The sequence below is a fragment of the Canis lupus genome, chromosome 6, assembly GCF_048164855.1.
Source record: "Canis lupus baileyi chromosome 6, mCanLup2.hap1, whole genome shotgun sequence".
NCBI lineage: Eukaryota > Metazoa > Chordata > Mammalia > Carnivora > Canidae > Canis > Canis lupus.
The window spans coordinates 48,312,692-48,335,467 of record NC_132843.1 but is presented as its reverse complement, the minus strand read 5'-3'; the positions used below and the strand labels follow the sequence as shown (position 1 = coordinate 48,335,467).

Genomic DNA, 22,776 nt, shown 5'->3' with positions numbered 1-22,776 from the left:
TCTGCCTATGTCTCTGCCTCTCTCTCTCTGTCTCTCATGAATAAACAAATAAAGTCTTTAAAAAAAAAAAGAAAAGAAAGGGTCATACAGAAACAAGCAAAATTCAGGGTCTGGTGTCAAGGATGTCAAGAGAGTAAGAAGTTTCAGGAAGGAGAGAGCAGTTGAGAGTGATGAGAATAATACACCTGTAATCTTTTTTTTTTTAATTTGAATATAGCTGACACACAATGTCACATTAGTTTCAAGTGTACAACTTAGTGACTTGACAAGTTTATACATTATGCTGTGTTCACCACAAGTGTAGCTACCGTTGGACCTAATACATTGCTATTACAATGTCATTGACTGTATTCCTTATACTGTGCCTTTTATCTCCATGACTTACTCATCCCATGACTCGAGGCCTGTGTCTCCCTCTCCCCTTCACTCATTTTGCCAACTTCTCACCTGCCTCCCTTATAGCAACCATCAGTTTGTTTTTTGTAGTTATAGGTTCAATTCTGCTTTTTGTTTATTTGTTCTTTTAGATTACACTTGTGAGTGGAATCATACGGTATTTGTCTTTCTCAGTCTGACTTATTTCACTTAGCATAATAACTTCTAGGTCCATGCATGCTTTCTCAAATGGCATGATCTCATCCTTTTTAAAATTTTAATTTCAGTACAGTTAATATACAGTGTTATATTATTTCCCGTTGTACAATATATACACAATATATGGTTCAGCAGTTTCCTACATCACCTGGTGCTCATCATGACAGGTGTACTCCTTAATCCCCATCACCTATTTCCTCCATCTCCTCACTAACACCTCCTCTAGTAACAAGCAGTTTTCTCTCTAGAGTTAAGAGTTTGTTTATTGGTTTGTCTCTCTCTTTTTTCCTTTGCTCATTCATTTTGTTTCTTAAATTCTACATATGAATGAAATCACATGGCATTTGTCTTTCTCTGACTTATTTTGCTTAGCATTATACTCTCTAATTCCATCTATGTTGTTGCAAATGGCAAGATTTCGTGTTTTTTTACGGCTTTGTGATATTCCTGTGTGGTGGTGGTGGTGGTAGTGATGGTGTGTGTATGAGGGGAGGTGTGTGTATACTACATCTTCCTTATCCATTTGTTCATCTATTGATGAACACTTAGGTTGCTTCCATATCTTGGCTATTGTAAATAATGCTGCAATGAACATATGAGGTGCATATATTTTTTCAAATTGATGCTTTCATTTTCTTTGGGTAATTATCCAGTAGTGGGATTATTGGATCATATGGTAGTTCTTTTTTAAATTTTTTGAGGAATCTCCATACTGTCTTCCACAGTGGCTGTGCCACTTTACATTCCCACAGCAGTGCACAAAGATCCCTTTTTCTCTACATACTCACCAACACTTGTTATTTCTGTCATTTTGATTTTAGCCATTCTAACTGGTGTAGGATGCTATCTCATTGTGGTTTTGATTTGCATTTCCATGATGATTAGTGATGTTGAGCATTTTTTGTATGTGCCTGTTGGCCATCTATATAATAGACCTCTAGTCTTATTTAGATCTCACTCTTCCATGTTCCTATAATGTCTTGTGCCTGCCTCCAATATAGCTCTTTCAAATTGTACAGGACTTAATCTCAATACTTTCATCATATTATGTTTCTCCAGGTCACAGACATTCTATTTGACTTTGTATTTCAGGAGCCTAACAGCAGGTGCCCAACAGAAACTTGAAGAAAGACAATTAAAAAGTGCTAAAAGGGCTAGCAATAGAAAGTGCTTAGTGATAAATAGAAAACGTTTTCACAGGGGCACTTGAGTGGCTCAGGCCGTTAGGCCTCTGACTCCTGATTTTGGCTCAGGGTCCTGAGATGGAGCCCTGCGTCAGACTCCACACTCCATAGGAAGTATGAGAATTCTCTCCCTCCATCTCCCTCAGCCCCTCCCCCTGCTCACGTGCTCTCTCTCTTTCTCTCAAATAAATAAATAAATCTGAAAAAAAAAAAAAGAAAGAAAAAGTTTTCAGAGAGTACTATGGAGCAGAAGCAAAGAGTGAGTAAAAAGGAGGTCAATAAGGAGAATCAGCCAATGCAGAATATTTTCAAAAAGTTTGAAGGAAGAGAAGGATGATAAAGTGATCTAAGGGTTGGTTGGTCAAGGAAGAATAAATCAAGGCTGAGAGGAAGGAGCCAGTAGGTGGAAGAGTATATTTTGTTGTTGTTTCAATGAATTCAACAAGTTAAAACAAGCTTTAATGCAAAACTAACTCTATTTTACTAAATTTCATAATAATTAGTAATAGTAATTTTAAGTAACTTAAAAAAATAAGACAATTTGTTTTAATGACAGAATAATGAAGTGTACACATAGCTTTTGTACTGTGGTTAGATACTGTGTTCATGATGGTCCATGAGTCTATTTCCTTTCTTCTTCAGAATCCTGCCATCAATATGGAAGTGAACTGCATTGATTTATTACAAGTAGAAGGATATAATTTGATAGCTGCTGGAACTTTAAATGGTGCAATTATCTTATGGGATTTTGTAAACTCTACTGTCAAAGAACTGTAAGTTGCATCTTTTCCTTAAACAATACAAAAGTTGTACTGCAGTAGAGCCAAAGTAGCCCTCAATGCTTTTTTTTAAGGCAATAAGTAACAGTGGTATAACACCGGTGATAACTCTCAAGAGAGGCTTTTCTAGAAATTATATTCATGAGATTGGTTCAGAATGTCCAAATCCCAGAATAATGTGAATAAGATGAACCTTAAGTATTCATATTCTCAAATGCCTTGACTTTCACTCTTCTAGGAGTACTTTCATGCGTGATCTTGTCCAAATTTATAACCTCAACAAAAAGTTAAAGTACAAAAAAAAAGTTAAAGTACATGTTTTAAACACTAACCTCCCTAGAGCTTTATACACACATATCTAGCAACTACTACCAGCAACACCATTAAAGCCCAAAATATTGTCCCAGTCTACCCCTCCCCCATGCAACATATCTTCCTGTATTCCCACCATCATCTACTCAGTCACCAAAGTCAAATGGTAAGTGGCATTCCAGATGGGTTGTCCTTTTTATTCACCACCTCAACAAACATACTCAGTGTATTAGAGGTCAGTGCTAACAAGAGGATGGCATATGCAAATAAATAAATCTCAACCGGGCAGCCCAGGTGGCTCAGCGGTTTAGTGCCGCCTTCCGCCCAGGGCGTGACCCCAGGGTCCCGGGATTGAGTCCCAGGTTGGACTCCCTCCATGGAGCCCACTTCTCCCTCTGCCTGTGTCTCTGCCTCTCTCTCTCTCTCTCTCTCTCTGTGTCTCATGAATAAATAAATAAAATATTTAAAAAAATGAATCTCAACCAATTAGATTTGCCCTATACCATGGCCAAAAGTTTTACCCAGTCCCTGCTATCATTTCTTTTTTATTTTATTCTAAGGAGAGTTTCCCTCTTTATGCTATGGCAGCAGGACTAGGGTTTTTGCCTTTCTGTCTATCTGCTTTCCCTTCATAGTGAGTTATGCACAAGCTGACATGCGTGAAGGCGGGGAGGGGCAGAAGGAGAGGAAAGAGAGAATCTCAAGCAATCTCCTTGCTGAGCTTGGAGCCTAACACTGGGCTTGGTCTCACAATCCTGAGATCATGATTTGAGCTGAAACCAGGAGTCGACGCTTAACTGACTGAGCCATACAAGAGCCCCCTGCTATCCATTTTTAAATGTTCTTGCCATTGGTTGTAAAGGAAATGATGTAACATTGGGTTTTTTAGCTTTGAGTGAGTCATAAATAATAAGCTCTCCACAGTTGTCTAATTGGACTATAAGCAAGGGCCATGTGTGAACATCCTATGTCAAAGGAATTTGTAATATTATACTTTGAGGTACAAGATGGTCAAGAACCTTAATGAGTGAACAAATATAAAATCAAGTCTAGCTAAGCATTCAGAGGAAGGGAAGAGGTATAAAAGAGGAAGAAGACAGAAAGGATAAAGGAAAAAAGGAAAATGCAGAATGCATCTGCCTTACATACTCCTGGTCCACCTGGACTCCATGCCTCTTTCCTGCCTAAGTCTGAATCATTACTTTTAACCAACTTTTGAAGAGGCATATTCCTTTCTTCTTCGACCTGGATTGATTCTCCTTTGGAACTTTAGTTGAATTAGCAATTTCTGCAGAGCCCTCCCTCTGTACCTCAACCCTCTGTTCTCTTGGGCACTGCCCTTAGAATTCTTGTCATCCTTCTGTTCATCCCTTTCAACCCTTTGCCCTTGGGCTTTCTCATGACTGTATGCTTGTCACTTGATACCCATATCAATATGCACTGTGCAGTTCTTTATTCTCTTATTAAAGCACTTCTTACACTGTAAGTATCAGCTTGTGCATGACTCACTATGAAGGGAAAGCAGATAGATAGAAAGGCAAAGACCCTAGTCTTGCTGCCACAGCATAAAGAGGGAAGCTGTTCTAAGAATATTCCCAACTTGAAGGAGGAGATGCTCCTTATTGAAGGGTTAGGCACTTTGCCAAGGGATGCATGCAAACCCTAACACAGTCAGAGAAAAATAACAGTATAGCAAGCCACACATTGAATTCCCTTCCCATGAGAAGATGATTATGATTCTACAAAAATAATTGATTTAGAATCACTTTAGTATTTTGTAAAACATACAATTTAGTACAAAACTGTCTAATGTAATTTGGGCCCAGCCCTTAAAAAGGCTCTAAAGTTGAAGCCATCTCTACCTCCACCTCAAACTTGCCTGAGACCCTTCACCAATCAGAAGAAACAGGGCTTCTCTTCTTGTTTAAAGCCTTATGCTTTTTTGGGGTCCAAATTGGAAATTGTTCTTGCTGATTACTAACCATTTGGCTTATCCACAGAGCAGAAGTATCTAAAAAGTTTGAACTCCACACGTCATTAAGCTCACAGGCTCTTCTTCAGAGCTTGGTTCACTCCCCAGGAGCTTCTTCCATCAATCATCAGTCCAAGTTAGCAGAGGCAATTTCCACTAAAGGAAATGGAACATTGTGATACAAGATCTATTTGCAGTAAGGAATGTTAAGCAAGACTTTAGAAACCAAGCATGAAGTGCCAGTTTGGGTGGTTTAGGGGCTATCCCTGCGTTCCCAGGAACCAGCCCAGAAAGGTGTATGGTTTGTAGGAACCTGGGTCAACAGGAGATGAGCAACTAGTGCAGTGTAATCACTGAATTACCTGTTTGTCTTCTTCACTCACTTCTAAGCAACTTGAGGTCAATCACCCTATTTCATTCAAATATTTAGTCAAAGAGGATAATTCTACTCTTTAAACTTCTCAAAACTTCGAGGAGGTTATATATAAACTCCTTCAAACCTGTAAATAGGCTGACTAGACCAGCTAATGGACTAAAAGACTATATTTATTTATTTATTTACTTGTTTGTTTGTTTATTTATTGGATTAAAAGACTTTTAAACACTGAATGGTCATGTTGTTACACAGTGCCTTATTCAAGAAGATTGGTTCAAACTTGCCTAAGATCTGGGTTTTCTCTTCATGTTCAGTGATCTCAACATTGCCGGAGTCAATTGGCTCTGCATGGGATGTATGCTATAAGGAATGGAAGTTGCCTCAGTTGTAAATGTTTTTTATGTGAATGCATGCTTACTTCCAGGTACAGACCTGAAAATTGCTTCACCGGAGACCCGGATTTGGATCCCAAACGCTTTAAAATTAATGACATACTGTTCCTTTTTCGAACCCCTGAATGTGCAAGGTAACTCAGTACTTAGTGATCAAGAAATACTTGGGAGTCTGGGACTTGGGTGAGCAGTGTAAAAGGAGTTCTCTTTATCGCAGCACGAAGGAAGGTACACCTGAGGGAAGACATAAACTGGGTGCATGACTTGGCTTAAGCTGTCTTCCCTGTTGCTGTCTTTTGTAGGTGGGTGGTCCCCAGAGATCTAATTTGCTGTGTGGGGTTGTAACTTCCTTTAGCATGTCAGCCTCAAAACAATCTCTACACCAGTAGAAGAGATAGACAATGCTCACTTGACCAAAATCAAGTGCTCACTGTGGCCAAAATCTAATTCTATGAGCACTGACATGAGGCAGAAGGAAACATTTGCAGGGTAAATGTAAAAGACCCTATGGCAGCGGGTGTCATATGACATCTACTGAAACTGACCCATCTCCATCCATTTCTGGGGGAACAGGGCATTGTTTTTTAAATATTTAGGAAAAGCTATTTTTCCTGTTTATATATACTTGAGAGCTCTGGTTTTCAGGCAACACATAATGGTAAACATATCTCAGAAGAAATCCAAAGCTTCTGTGCTAGTTTCAGGTCACCTAGTAGTGAGCAGTGAGTATACCTATACACCTAGGTAACACCCTCCCTACCCCTTGACTTGAAATTGCCTTACTCTGAGACTATTATTTATTTTTTAATTTAAATTCAATTTTCCAACATATAGTATAACACTCAGTGCTCATTACATCACCTGCCCTCTTTAATGCCTGTCATCCAGATACCCCATCTCCCCACCCACCTCCCCTTCTGCACCCCTCCTTTTACTTCCCAGAGTCAAGAGTCTCTCGTGGTTTGTCTTCCTCTCTAATTTTTCCCCACTAAGAATCCCCTCCTTCCCTTATGGTTTCTTTCACTGTTTCTTATATCCCACACATGAGTGAAACCATATGATGATTGTCTTTCTCCAATTGACTTACTTCACTCAGCATAATACCCTCCAGTTCCATCCATGTCAATGTAAATGGTAGGTATTCATCCTTTCTGATAGCTGAGTAATATTCCATTGTATATATACCACATCTTCTTTATCCATTTATCTGTCAAAGGACATCTGGGCTCCTTCCACAGTTTGGCTATTGTGGACATTGCTGTTATGAACACTGGCATGAGGGTCTCCCATCATTTCACTATATCTATATCTCTGGGATAAATACTTAGTAGTGCAACTGCTGGGTCATAGAATAGATTTATTTTTAACTTCTTGAGGAAACTTCACACTGTTTTCCAGAGTGATTGACCAGCTTGTATTCACACCCTCAGTGTAAGAGGGTTCCCCTTCGGAGACTATTTTTGAAAACTTGTTCCATATCTATGCCTGCACCAGAACCTAAGCCACTTTCCAGCCCGATCTAGCAGAGCATCGCCAAGATGACCAGGCCACAACTAGATACTATAGGACAGAAGTTAGCCAAGCTTCTCAGGTGCCCACCTCTAGCCTGCTTCCTGCCATTTCAGTATCAGCTTCTGAGACTAAATCTAGCCTGAGTAATGGTACAGGGCAGATCTTTATTTCCCAGACCCAGGCAACAATAAATCTTAATTACTGAGGCTCTCCAAAGCATCTACCAATTCCAGACACATGAACATTTGTAACACAAGATATAAGGTGTGATTTGTTTCTTAAGTGAGTGGCTCCGTATTCATAGATGATAGAAGAAGTAATCTACAGAAATTAAAACACAGAAGAGTACACTTTTGGTGTGATGGAATATCTTAACTTTCCTTCTTTGGGTTTCCTCCCTCTCCTTGTAGGAAATCAAGTCAGGATTCTGTGTGCTCTTCGTCCCAATGTGATTCTAGTAAAGGTCCACAGAGTAGCAAGGTAAGCAAGAAATAGAATATCCTATTACATCCAATGTTGATTCAAAAATAGTGATTTTTCCTTCCTTTGATAGAAGGTCAAGGTCGAAAAATGCTGTGTGGACGTGTGCCTGTAAAAACTTCCTAAAAAGTAATGTCTAAACTGTGTTCATCTTTTATTTCCTGTATTTTTAAGGCTTTCATATTGATACACACTCATAAATAAAATAAATTACATAGGCTATTTTCACATTTCTGAAATAATAAAGCAATTCTAGGCAATCTTTTTTGCTAAAAAGTATTACACACATTTCACAGGAGGAAGAGACAACACACAATGTAACACACTGGTTTTCAAACTGTTTTCAGTCTCAGTTTTATAGATTTTACACATTACAACTCTGGTAGGATTTTGTTTAAAGGAAGCTTTTTACTGCAAAAATTATTTTAGGACTACTAGTATGGTGAAAAGAATAAACTTACAGTGTTGTAAGTGTCAGACAGACTTGTACTTCAATCCAAGTGCTCTGTTTATTTTCTCACTAAATTTAGAGATTTCACCTAATTCCTGAGTTTTTGTTCCTTCATCAGTAAAAAGGGAATAATAAAGCCTAACTTGCTAAGCTGCTAGTAGAATTCGAGATCATGTACACCAAGAATATGGCATGCATTACACATGTAATTACTCTCATCATTATACTCTACCTGAGCCACTAGCATGTTGTTACAGATACCCCCTATTTGTGAACATGACAATCTCTGCAATACATTTTTCGGAAGAATTAATTCAAAAATAGTTTTAAAATTATTGCTTTGAAGTGTAAATTTAACAGAGAACAAACTGATACTTGCCAAAGGGGAGGGAGAGGTGGGGGAATGGACAAAAATGGGTGAAGGGAAAACAGGCTTCCAGTTGTGGAATGAATAAGTCACGAGAAGAAAAGACACAACCTACAAAATACAGTCAAATGGTATTGGAATGGCGTTGCATGGTGACAGATGGGAGCTACACTTATGGTGAGCATAAGCATAACGTAAAGATATGTCTGGTTGCCATGTTATTTATCTAAAACTAATGTAACAATGTAACACTGTGTGTCAACTATACTCCAATTATTAAAAATTAAAAAAAAATGTAAATTCACTCATCCAGTATATCTCATTTCCTTACAATGTCATAGAAATACTTTCTCTTTTTCTCCCCTAATTCAGGGAAGCAAACAGAGCATACATGACAATGAAATTAAAGGTCAGTATGAAATTACCTCTCTGGCTTGTAACAATTCCTTTGCAATAGGGAGTTTTGGTTATAGAATATTCTTAGTGAATATACAATATATTCTATCTTTAAATTGATTTTATTTATTTATTTTAGAGAGAGAGCACAAGTTGGGGGAGGAGCAGAGGGAGAGGAACAAGCAGACTCCGTGCTGAGCACAGAGCCCAATGTGGGGCTCAATCCCAGGACCCCAAGGTCATGACATAAGCCAAAATCAAGAGTTAAACTCTTAAGCTACTCAACCACCTAGGCACCCCACAGTATATTCTTTTTGTGACTAAATGTTGAGGTGATATAAGATTCTGTAGTCTAAGAGGCAGAATTTCCATTATGATCATGTCTTTTTAAGTGCTAATTCTAGATTTTTAAAAATCCAATGCATTACTGAGCTTCTTAGTCTTCAACCCGTTTTCCTAAAATTTACTCTGGATTCATAAGCCATTTTGGATATGTAAGATTTACACGGGACGTATATTGAGTTTTGGCTGTTGTGTACAGGGCAGAGGCTTTTGTAATAGGATAAAAAATAAACTTCTTAGGTTCTCTAGTGAGCCAAGATTCTATTTGTTAATTCCTTTTTGTTCTGTGCCCCAAGTGAAGTTCTCTGGGGTTGAAAAACACGTTCTAGGGAAAAGAATGTGTTGTTTTGCTATTTTCCTACCTGCTTCCTCTTTTATGTTCTATAAAATTTGGAATTCCAAGTATTGTAAACATAGTAGCTCATTAACTTTTCCTTAGGTGAGAAAACTGATGTCACAGCAGAAAAGCAACAGCCAGTGGACGAAAAACATCCTGGAGGCACCAATCTAATTGATGCTCAGCCCCCTATTATTGTTACTGCTCATGAGGATGGACATCTTCGCTTGTGGACTATGGAGGTGATGGGGCCTATTGTTTACCTGGAGCAGCAGAGAATGAGAAAGATAAAAAGTCTTACTGAATGAATCCTAGCCTTCTAAGGTTCCAGAAAGCATCCAATTCTAGTATTTTTCAACCTTATAGACAAATTGCTGGCTTTGCAGCCTGCTCCCTGAAAGTGCTACTCAAACTTTACCATAGACCATTTTGTAACTCAAGAGTTAACTATTTTAAATCTTTCTTAGTTAACTTAGTTAACTAAGTTAACTATTTTAAATCTTTCTTTTCTTTTCCTTTCTTTTTAAAGATTTTATTTTTAAGTAATCTTTATATCCAACATGGGGTTCAAACTTATAACCCCAAGATCAGGAGTGATCCTGACCCCAAGATCACATGTTCTGTGGACTGAGGTAGCCAGGTACCCCTAATCTTTCCTTTCTTTATATTGAGCTATGATTACATGCCACTAAATATTTCACTGGATATGTAAATATCATTAGAGGATATTAATGATGTACTATAGTAAAGAATATAAGAACACTCAAATATTGAATATCTATAAAATTTTATTTATCCAAAGTATTGGAAGAAGCTATTACATTGTATTCTGTGTCCTTAAACATTTTACAATGAAAAAATAACCAGAAAATTTTAAATGACTTGGAGCAGAGGGTGGTGGAGTTTAAAATTGAGAAAACAGACATGATGGAAGAAAGAATCTTGAGTAGACTTGGTGACAATGAAATCGTTGAAAGAGGCAAATGGGAAATCCAGGAAAGAACAACAATTTCATATGGCAGATAGTGAGACCCAAGATCACAGAACTGGATAAAACTTCCAAGTTTATCAGTAGCTCTTAGCTTATCAGTGGGGAACTCTTGGTTTGAAAATGTGAACTATTAACAACTTTCCCTGAGTGTATCTTGGTATTGGAGCAATGTCTAAGTAAAAGAGAGAAAATAGAAGAAAGATTGTATTCAAGTAAATCTCAGGAAATGAGCAGCAGACGCAAATTATTTCTTCTGAAGCATGGATATTTATTCTCTAAGCAAGGCAGTGCCTATGATAGTCCTTCCTGGTGCTGACTTTTCCTAAGCACTAAAACAATCTGCTGAATTTGAATCTCTTACAATCTCCTTATTTTGCACCAATATTCAGCAGATATTTCTGAAAAGGCAAATGCAATAACATTACTGTTTGAAACAAGTGAAGTACACTTAAACCTGAAAAGAATGTTTGTTTAGAAGGAGAACATGCACCTGGAAAAGAGGTCTGAGGAAGTTCACAGAAGCGGTCGTGGGAAGTGCACAAACAATCCCCAAGTACAGCAATGGTCTATAATAATGAGTCTAGTTGCTCTTAATTAATAGTTGCTACATCTTTATGAATAGTTAATTTCAAGGAAATAAGTCCCTACAGATAGGTTCAATTTGTTTGTATTACAAAGAAGAGAATCATGTTCCAGGAGTAGAGATAATTCTTAGATGGAATATTTATAAAGTTGAACTCCAAAATTAGTATTTTATAGGATTTATTATAATACTCTATTCAGGGAAAACTACTGAAAAATATGCTGCCTTTCACAAAACATTCAGCCATTTCTCTGACGTCGCTGTATACTGATTCGTGTACCAGGATACTTCTGACTGGCAATGTGGGTAAGTCACACTTAGGTAGTCAGCCACAAGTAGCCCCACAACCTACATGACATAAAGATAGATGTAGGACAATACATGACATTTATTGAGACAAAAGAATGAGAAGGATGCTTAAGCATGAGAGAGTGTTATGAATAGCTTGCTGAATAAATAGAACAATGAATGAATGTCATGAGAACCTATTCCATTCCTAGCTCCTTATTTAAAGCAAGACATGCTATTTTTTCCACCTTTAAATGGGGTTACAGGAATACCTATTCCCTCATCTTACATATTGGGAAGAATGTAAAGTTTTTATTTTTAATCTTGAAAGAGTTATGTTGCAGTAATCTTCATTATTAAAGGGAGTAATGGCATTAATTAGAAAGGATTATTTGTTCTCACTAAGGGACTTTTATATTGATTGCTATAACTCATACAGTTGTCCTTTCATGCAACAGAATTCTCTTTTTTGTTTTTTGGGGTTTTTTTTTAAAGATTTTATTTACTTGAGAGAGAGAGAGAGAAAGGAGAGCAGATATGAGGGGAGGGACAGAGGGAGAGGGAAAGAATGTCCCAAGCAGAATCCCTACTGAGTGCAGAGCCCTACAGGGGAGCTCAATCTCACCACCCTGAGATCAGACCTGAGCCAAAACCAAGAGCTGGGAGCTCAATTGACTGCACCATCTCAGTGCCCCTGGCCTCCCCTCACTTTTGATATCCTAGAGTGGTATGTTTGTTACAACTGATGAATCTACAGTGACACATCATTATCATCCAAAGTGCATAGTTCACACTAGGGTTCACTCTTGGAGTTGCATATTCTATGGGTTTTGCCAAACGTCTGATGATGTACATCCACCATTGCCATACCATATAGAATAGTTTCAATAAAAATCCCCTGTGTCCTGACTATTCTTCCCTTCCTCCTCCTAACTTCTGGCATACATTGATCTTTTTATTGTCTTCCCAGTTTTGCTTGTTATAGAACATCATATTGGAAATCATATGGTATCTAGCCTTTTCAGACTTCTTACTTAGAGGTACTTATTTAAGTTTCTTCCATGTCTCTTCATGGCTTGATATCTCATTTCTTTTTAGCACTGAATAAGATGCCATTGTCTGGATGAACCACAGTTTATTTATCCATTCACCTACTGAAGGACATCTTGGTTGCTTCTAAGTCTTGGAAATAATAAATAAAGCTGCTAGAAACATCTGTGTGTGTGTGTGTGTGTGTGTGTGTGTGTGTGTTTCTGTGGAAAAAAGTTTTCAGTGCCTTTGGGTAAACACCAAGGGGCACAATGCTGAATCATATAGTAAGAATATGTTTATTTCTGTGAGAAACTGCCAAACTGTCTTCTGAAACAGCTGTGCCACTTGGCATTCCCACCAGTAATGAATGAGAGTTCCTATTGCTCCACATCCTCATCAGCATTTGGTATTCTTGATGTGTTGGATTTGGGCCATTTTAAAAGGCTTGTAATGGTATCTCCTTGTAGTTTTAACTTGCACTTCTTTAATGACATATAATGTGGAATATCTTTTCATATACTTTTTGACATATGTATATTTTCCTGGTGAGTTATCTGTTCTGATCTTTTGCCCACTTTTAAAATCAGGTTGTTTATTTTCTTATTGTTGACTTTTAAGATTTCTGGGTATATTTAAGGTAAGAGTACTTTATCAGATATGCCTTTCACAAATATTTTCTCCCAGGCTGTGGCTTGTCTTCCAGTTCTCTTGACAGTGTCTTTTGCAGAGCAGAACTTTCAAATTTTTTAAAGCTTTTTTATTTATTGAGAGAGGGCATGAGAGGTGGGGAAGGGGGTGGGAAGGGAAGACAGAGAGAGAGAGAGAGAGAGAGAATCTCCAGCAGACTCTGGGGAAAGTGAGGAGACTGACGAGGGGTTTGATCCCAGGACCCTGAGAACATGACCTGAGCCAAAATCACGAGTCAGATGCTTAACCCAATGAGCCACCCAAGTGCCCCTGAAAGTTTTCAATTTTAACTAAGTCCAGTTTATCAATGGTTTTCTTCATGTATTTTGACTGTGGTATTGTATCTGAGAAGTCATTGCCAAATCTAAGGTCATTTAGAGTTTTCTTCTAGTTGTATGATTTTGCAGGTTACACTTAGAGTTGTTTTGAGCTGGTTTGTGTGTGTGTGTGTGTGCACGTGTAGGAAATGTGTAAGGTTTGTATCTAAATTGGGAGTTTTTAATCATGAATTAGTGTTGAATTTTATTAACTGCTTTTCCTGCATCTATTGATGTGATCATGTGATTTTTCTTCTTTAGTTTATTGGTGTGATGAATTACATTAGTTAATTTTTAAATGTTGGCCATAGTGTATAATTCATTTTTTTTTGAGAGAGAGAGAGAGAGAGAGATAGTGTGTAAGTGGGGGAAGGGGTGTGGAGCAGAGGGAGAGAGAGAGAATCTCAAGCAGGCTCCATGCTCAGTGCAAAGCCCCAACTCAGGACTCGATCCCAGGATCATAACCTGATGCTTAATTGACTGAGCCACCCAGTCACCCTTATAGTGTATAATTTTTTTAATACCTCTTGGATTCAATTTGCTAGTATTTTGTTGGGAGCTTTTGCATCTATGCTCATAAGAGCTATTGGTTTATAATTTTCATATAATAACTTGGTCTGGTCTTGATAGTAGAGTGTTCTGGCCTCATTGTCTAAGTTAGGAAGTATTCCCTTTCTCTTCTATATTCTGAAAGAGTTTGTAGAGAATTGTTAAGATTTCTTCCTTAAATATGTGCTGAAATCATCATTAAACCCATTTTGACCTAATGGTTTCTGTTTAAGATGATTTGGATTAATTTGCTCTTTTTTACCTAGTCTTAACCTGGAAGTTTAGATTATAGACCTTTCTTTTTTTCTAACATGTGCATATAAATTGCCCTGTAAGCAGTGCTTCTGCTGCTTCCCTCAAATTTTAATGTCATATTTTCATTTTTATTCAGTTCAAAATATTTAGAGATTTCTCTTGAGATTTTTTCCTATGATCTATTATTTAGAAGTATGTTGCTTCATCTCTACTTATTCTGGGATTTACCTTCTTTCTTTCTCTTACTGATTTCCAATTCATCCCATTGTAGTTTGAAGGCCCTCACTGTATGATTTCTATTATTTCAAATTTGTTAAGGTATAGTTTATTGCCCAGAATGTGGTCTATCTTGGTGAATGTTCCAGGAGAGCTTGAGATTAATGAGTGTTTTGCTGTTTTTTGATGCAGTGGTCTATAGATATCAATTATATCTAGTTGACTGGTGGTGTTTTTGAGTTCAGTTATGTTCTTACTGATTTTCTGCTTGCTGGATCTGTCCATTTCTCATAGAAGGGTGCTGAAGTTTCCAACTATAAAGGTACATTATCTATTTCTTCTTGGAGTTCTGTCAGTTTTCATCCCACATACCTTGACGCTGTAATGTTAGGCATGTAATGTTTGTTTCTTTCTTTAAAGATTTTATTTATTTATTCATGAGAGACACACAGAGAGAGAGAGAGAGAGGCAGAGACACAGGGCAGAGGGAGAAGCAGGCTCCATGCAGGGAGCCCGATGTGGGACTCCAGGATCAGGCCCTGGGCTGAAGGCAGCGCTAAACTCCTGAGCCACCCGGGCTGCCCTGATGTTAGGCATGTAATGTTAAGGATCATTGTCTTCTGGGAGAATTAACCTCTTTATTGTGATGCAATGCCCCTAGTCATCCCTAATAATTTCTCTTACTCTGAAGTCTTCTCTGTTTGAAGCATAGCTGGTCTTACTTTCTTTTGGATAACATTAACATGGTAAATCTTTCTCTATCCCTTTGCTTTTAATCTATACGTGTCCTCACATATAAAGTGGATTTCTTGTAGGCAACATATAATTGGGTATTGTTTTTTAATTCATTCTGACGATGTGAGTCTAAGTGGTTTTACTTAGATTGTTGACATAAAGTGATTATTGATATAGTTACATTAATGCCTACCATATTTCTTACTATTTTCTGTTATCCTTGTTCTTAGTTTTGTCTTTCACTTTTTCTGCCTTTGTGGTTTTAAGTGAACATTTTATATCATCCCACTTTCTCTTAGCATATCTTTTCTTAGCATATCAATTATACATCTTTTAAAAATTTTTGAGTGTTTTCTCTAGAGTTTGAAATATACATTTACAACTAATTCATGTCAACTTTCAAACACTACACCACCTCAGTGATACTACAAGTACCTTATAATAACAAAGTATTCCTAATTTCTCCCTCCCATCCCTTGTGTCATAGCTGTCATTCATTTCAAATATCCATAAGTTACAATAATCAAATATATTATTGCTATTATTGCTTCAGATAAACTGCTGTTAATTTTTACTTTATCTTCACTTATTCTTTCTATTATGCTTTTCCTCTCTTTATATAAATCTGAATTTCTTACCTATATAATTTTCCTTCTCTTTTAATAACTTCTTCTGATATTTCACTTTTTAAAAAGATTTTATTTATTTGAAATAACACATGTGTAAGAAAGAGAGAGAGCTAGCATGCACATGATTCGGAGGTGCAGAGGGAGAGGGAAAGGCAGACTCCCCACTGAGCAGGGAGCTTTATATGGGCTCAATGCAGGACTCAAACTAGGACCCTGGGATCTTGACCTGAGCCAAAGGCAGACTCTTAACCAACTGAGGCACCCAGGCACCCCAAGAACTTTTTTAATATTTATTGAAAGGCAGGTCTACTAGCAAAAAATTCCCTCAAGTTTTGTTTGTCTGGGAAAGTCTGTATTTCTCCTTCATTTTCAAAAGACACTTTCACAAGGTACAGAATTCTAGGTGGATGGTTTTTCTCTCAACACTTAAATATTTCATTCCACCGTCTTCTTGCTTGCACAGCTTCTGAGAATTTAGATGTAATTCTTGTGTTGGTCTTTTACAGATAAGGTAATTTTTCCCTCTGGTTTCTTTCAAGATTGTTTTTTTTTTCTTTCTGCATTTTGAATATGCCTAGATATAGTCCCTATTGCATTTTTAAATCTAGCTTTGTAACTATCATTTGGAATGTAGGATGATTATTTCTGTAGCGGTTTGGACTCCATTTGTTAGTGATGTTTTCATTTCTATTTATGTTTCATCTATCCTGACATCTAGAAGAACTTTGACTTTGAGTATCCATGGCAACAATAAGTCATGATGAAGTTGCTATGTATACTCAACAAAACAGAATTCTTACATATAAAAATTGATATGAATTTTTTCTTTCATTTCTGGTTTTTCAGATTCTATTTTATTTACTGTTAAAAGTGCCTAAGTCAAATTAATTTGGTGGTCTGGGTAGTATCTGCTTGGACAATAGGATATCTAACTAAAGACTCCAATGCTTGCATTTTATACAGAAGGACATGTTATCCTTTTCAGTATCAGTTCCTTCCTAGATCCACCTCATGACGAAAAGGTAAGAACTTTAGTTTTAGTTTAATTCATGAACCAGCATGTATTAATTGATCATTTCTCTGTGCTAGAAATAGAATAAGACAAGACTCCCTTCTCTGGAGTCATATATGATACTATTGAATCTTAAGAGTACTATTATCTCAGGGCACTAAGAAATGTATAGAACTGTTGAATCATTAATTTGCGCACATGAAACCAGTATAACATTACATGTTAATTATATTTGAAATAAAAAAAAAGAAAAGAGAAACAAGCTATATGCCAAATAACAATGGTTTACTGGTGAACAGAGAGGATGAGTGAGGGAGTGAGGGAGCCAGCCACTGGGCTGCTTTATAGCGTCTTTCATGTTTCCACATATTTGAGAGAATCTATGTAGAAACCCAGAGCTTCAAAGAGTTCACACATCATCTAGTCCTTCAAGTTTAGATAGCTTCTATATCTTCACAAAAGGAAATTCTATAACTTTTCTTTACAAGTCTAATCTAGTGCCCAGCCACTATGTATAAGTCAAGGGGATAAAAAGTACAGCCTAGGGAATATACTCAACAACACTGTAATAACTTTGTGTTGTGACAGATGGTAGCTATGCTTATCATGGTGAACATTGTGTAATGTATGGAGTTGTTAAATCAGTATATTGTACACTTGAAACTAACATAACATGGTATGTCAAATATACTTCAATTAAAAAGAAAGAAACTCCTTCTTACAACTAGTCTAAATCCTCCTTGTAATTCAAACTCCTTCTTACAACTAGTCTAAATCCTCCTTGTAATTCAAACATACTTTATGCTCTTTTTAGTGTTAATGCAATGTAAATGTCACCAATTTTATTCATAACCATTTAAACATGCACTTTTTGCATGAATGTGGATATACAAATATAGCTACATATATTATAAAGACTCAACACTAATTAAGGGTTGCAAAAAGGAAGCACTATTTTACCCTAGGTTTATTTCCTTTTAAATTCATATTTCAAATCCAAAAGGCAAATAAGTAGTAATTTTTTTGCTTTTGGATCATAGGTAGTAACATATGTTTACATAGATTAGGATTGGATTCCTCACAGAGTGTCACAGAATGGTTACTGCTTCAAACACTATTTCATTTGATCCACAGAATTTTCTGTTTCCAAGAACCAGTTAGAGTTTTATAATGTTCAGATGTTTAGTTTTAGTATGATTATCTCCACTTTGTCAAAGGAAAATCAGAGACTGGCTTGCCTAGGATCATGCAAACAGTTAGTGACTCAGCTTGGGCCAGAACAGGCTTCTTATCCCCAAACACAGCACTCCTTCTATATAGAACCGTCACTGTCCTCAAATAGAAAACAACGTTCAAACTCACAAGGCACAAAGTTTCACTTACCAACAGCTATAAGTGGCCTATAATCAAGGCATGTTGTGAGAGGAATAAAAGCAAATAACATACTTGAAGCATTTAGAGGCAGGAAGTTATGTTTTCTCTGAATTGTGATAATTATCATATTCTATTACTAATTTTAAGACATAGAAATATGACCCAAAGCCTAGTTTTGTAAGTGGAGTTTCCAAAAACTGGCAAACAAGACATTTACATTTAGAGAAAACCTTAAAAACAAAGTTATAAAATAATATTAAATTAGACTTACAGCATTTTTACCAATTTAAAAGCAAGGACTTTAATAAACTTATTTGAGGTTCTTCCATATTCAATCTCATTTCAACCTTTTTTGTATTTGGACAATTTATATTTCTGCTTTGTACATGGCTGCCTATTTATAAATATACAACAGAATCTGATTATAAGATGCCTATTTTTACACTGACACATACCATGAATTAAACCAGGTTTAGTTATAGATTATAACTACAATGAAAACCTATTAAGTCAGTCTATACATCAGATGCTAATCTAGGTTGTTTTTTTTTTTTTTGCAACATTACCATTAAAAAAATGCTCCATATAGTATAGGTATTCTAAGAGATAGGATAGTCAAAACATGTCCATGAAAAGAGAAATCATACATGTGATAGTATACCCATGACTACAAGGAAAAAAGTCTTAGAGCAATGTTTTTCTAAATATAGGCTATAACCATCTTATGGGTTATAAAATCAGTTTAGTGAGTGGTGACCATATTTTCATTGAAAAAAGCAAATGGAGTGGAATGAAATGCAATAGAATAGAATAGGCAATACCAGTGTGCATTGCATAGAGTAAAGTTAAGTATCCTTTTGTGAAGGATACTGAAACTCATTCAGGATGCATGTGTAGGTATTATATCTGTTTATTGGATCATGAAGTACAGTGTATTTCTTACTATAGATATGGCCCATGATAGGGAAACCCCTGCCTTAGAGAATCCCATCCCAAGGCAGAGAAAGAACGCTTGGATAATATTCTTGACTAGCTATGAGACAATAAGAAATAGGAGAATGCAGATTTCACTCTGGTTTTCTAAGAACTAGAGGGAACGGAGTCAGAAGGCCAACAAATTTAGGAGGAATTGTGTCTGACCTTTTTTAGAGTCTAAATGAATAGAAGACTCATAGGATAACTCCAAGCTGCCAGAATTCTAGCCACACAAATGCTCTAGGTAGATGACCCAGGAAGACATAGTGCTTGGTCGATGTTAATCAGAGATGGAGAGTGAACATGCTCTAAGGGAATGTTGCTGCAGAGTCAGCTCCCCAGTGGACAACTCTAGTTCACTAGACAGGACAACTCTAGTTCCTGTTTAAGGGCTGAAAACTTGAGAATAAAGCACATCTTGAAAGAACATACCAATCAAGCATCCTGATGCCTTTCAAAGAGAACGAGCTAGGCAGGTTCCTTTTGTCAGTTCCTTGTGGCATATAGTTATCATATATAACCCCACTACCATCACTGCCACCACAAGAAAAAAAGAGAACAAAATACCCAGGGCTATCTCTAGATAAAATTTGAAAACCAGAAGGTTTTCCCAGCCTATTTTTTGGTCCTCACCTTTCATCTCTGCTTCCTCCTGCTCCTGATTCCACTCTGCCTTGACCTCCCCTACAGCCCTTCCCTTTTCTTTCATCTGCTCATTTTGTAATCCTCATTGTTAATCCTCACTTAAATAAGAAATTGCTAAAGACATAAGATCATTCCTCTCCAAAGGATGTGTGCAGGTTAGCAAACACCTAAAAATGAAGTTTGGGTTTGGGAAGCAGAGGTCACAGGGAGAGAGACTTCATCTTGCGCAGATGTCCACACCATTCACTCATAAGCTTGGCTCATTGATGGTTAATGGTTTTGCTCAAGATTGGATTTTGATCAGCATACACTTATTCCACGGGATACACTTTCTTGTTGCTTTCTAGAAACTGAAGCAACTGCTTGCCTGGCGTGCTCATTCTTTAGAAATTATTCAAGTAATCTATATAGAAGACAAACAAGTGGTGCTCACTGCCTCCATTGACGGCTCAGTAAGGTATGGACCTTCATATTGTGAATTTAGGGTTTTGAGCATGAGAAGTAAAATTTTTAAGTTAAGTTTGTTTATGTACCCTAAATACACTCTTGATTGGGTAATTAAAATAGATACATAAACAAACAAAAGGTAGCACACACAAAGAATTTGAAAAGATGGCCACTGGTTTGGAATTCTTTTCCTTGCCCAAGGAGATGAGATGCCCTGCTCATCCATGTTAGAAGTATAACAAGTACTTTAATAGAAGTGTTTTTTTGTGGACTCATTTCAAAAAATTAAGCAAGATGATTATCTCAGAGAGATAGACCCAAACCCAAGGAAGGCCACAGGAGACACAAGATCAGAAGTCACAAAGTCATAGCAAAGTGCAACTTAACTAAGAAAAGTGAAGGCAAGGTAATGTTTTCATGGACAGTGTGATTGATTTTGCAAAGCCTACTTATTTTAATTGCTTGGATAATGCTAAGGATACAAAATGCTGAATGCATATGTATACAAAAAGTAAGGAAATGTCATGACATTCTTTGAGACAAATTGCTGCATGTTAAAATGTCTCAAAATCATGATAATGAATAATCCTCCTGGGAGAATAAAGTCATGTAAGATTGAGAGAGGCAAAGAGACTTCAAAGTGTATGGTAAGTTTAAACATAGTGAATTTAAAAAAGGAAGGAATATTTCACGTTGCATAAAAGATCTTGTGTGAGCCTGAGGCTGGTTTGGATTTTCACTTTGAAAGAAACAGCCCCCAAATTTTAAGTGAAGGACTAACATAATCTGATTTACATTTTTAAAAAATAACATGTAGGGAGTGGATATCAGAGCATCAAAGAGAAAACTGTTTGAAGTCTGTGCTGAATGCAGTGGCCTGGACTAGGGCAGTGGTAACTGTGCTGGAAGTAAATAGTTTGGACCTGAGAACTATCTAGGAGGTAAGATCCAGGAGATGTAAACTGAAAGGGGAGATTATCGATAGATGGCAAGAATACCTCCCAGCATATACAACTCAGTGAACATTTGTACCATTTAGTAAGAGAGGAGACACTAAATGAGGAAAATATTTTGAGTGTGGAAGGGTGAAGGTAAACTTTTAGAAATGTTGAGTTAAAGGTGAGTCCATGGAGGTGAGGACCTCACCAGGGTGAAATAGAGCTCTTCCTCCACCAGAAAGGGAATCTGTTGTTTTATTCATAGGAATAATTAAGGACATGGCATTTCATTATTATAGATGTTTTTCATGACTCTGTCCCTTGGGTCTCTGTTCTAGCTTATTTTCAGCTACCTATTAGCAGAAGTGCTAATTGAACATGGTAGCGCACACACACACACACACACACGTCATATGTGCACACACTTCTGTTGTTATGAGCATTCTCTGCTCAGACTAGTTGCCCTTGGCATGGAGAAATTACTTTCTCCATGATTCCTTCAAGGGAAGATCTCCCTAGTTACACAGTTCAGAAAAAGTATTTCTATAAATAGCTATCTCAGATACAGTTCTCTTTATAACTAAGCTCTGTCCTTTTGCAAACACTAGCTTCCACTTTCTAAAGGAGTAGGCAATTTTAACACTCTAAATCCTTCTTGTCAGAAAGATTATGATTTTATAATAGGAAAAACTGTAATAAAGGCTTAGCTCTTGGACAGAGGATCAAAGGGGTGAAGATCCATATCTGTGGCCCAGTAAATCAGGCTGAGAGGTAGGAAGAATCATCTGGGGGAATTCCACTAAACAAAGAGAGCAGACAGTGCTTCAGTCCTGTCCTAGAACAGAGTTGAGAGTTGTCCTGAAGATAGTCCTGACCCTCTAATTTCCATGCTGGAAGGGCTAGTCCATTTTACTTTGGTAAAGACTCTGGCAAAGCCACAGCATTTATGCAGTGTTGGGGAAGTCAACTATGTAAGGATGTAAAGTGCTCATGCTACATTCTTAGGAGGCTGTCAGATGCAAGGAGTGCTAGGTGAATACCTCTGCTCTGCCTTCTCCTCAACACCTGCCCCCTTGACATAGGAAACCACTTGGACTTTATGCAATTAACTCTTTAGTTCATTTAGCTCATCCTCCTTATGGGTCATGATGACTGCTTCCATCATTTGCTATTCTGAGGTTGAAATCAAGACATAAAAGAAAAATCTTCCACATACTGTTTTATCTTTCCTTGATACCCAGGGCACATACTCCTGCTAACGACATTCTGTAGTACTTTAAAGCAGGTAGGCTACTTAGAGGAATCTCCTGCAGTGAACCGCTGGAGAAATAATGCATACAGATAAAGAGCTGCTTCTTCTGGCACCCTATTTCAGAACTCAGTGACAAAAAATTAGTATGGTGTTTCAATAATAAGAGGAGTTATGGATGGAGGTTGAGAGGATGTTGGTAATAGGAAAAGCATCCATAGGAAACACCTCCCACACATTCTACTGATGCTGATACAGAAGTAGGCAGCTGAAATGTAACCCATTCAAAGGCCTAATTCAGCTAATATACTGTCGGTCAACATGGGTTCTGATCACCTTGAATGAGCAGGGCTATTTGGG

At 37.3% G+C, this 22,776-nt stretch overlaps 1 protein-coding gene across 5 annotated transcripts in view; it reads left to right on the top strand.

Annotated features, from left to right (window-relative positions):
- Positions 1 to 22,776, top strand: part of WDR64 (WD repeat domain 64) — a 143,680-nt gene that overhangs the window by 109,933 nt on the left and 10,971 nt on the right. For 4 of the 5 annotated variants that reach the window (XR_012032903.1, XM_072830405.1, XM_072830403.1 and 1 more), the window contains 8 exons: positions 2,421 to 2,551; positions 5,642 to 5,743; positions 7,532 to 7,601; positions 8,792 to 8,828; positions 9,597 to 9,736; positions 11,269 to 11,374; positions 16,740 to 16,798; positions 20,130 to 20,239. Coding sequence is in view for 4 of the 5 variants with exons in the window: in XM_072830405.1 (XP_072686506.1) it covers positions 2,421 to 2,551; positions 5,642 to 5,743; positions 7,532 to 7,601; positions 8,792 to 8,828; positions 9,597 to 9,736; positions 11,269 to 11,374; positions 16,740 to 16,798; positions 20,130 to 20,239 (755 nt within the window). In the remaining variant the exon portion in view is untranslated. Of the gene's footprint in view, positions 1 to 2,420; positions 2,552 to 5,641; positions 5,744 to 7,531; positions 7,602 to 8,791; positions 8,829 to 9,596; positions 9,737 to 11,268; positions 11,375 to 16,739; positions 16,799 to 20,129; positions 20,240 to 21,046; positions 21,171 to 22,776 lie in introns of all 5 variants that reach the window. The other variant, XM_072830406.1, reaches the window with a different exon arrangement.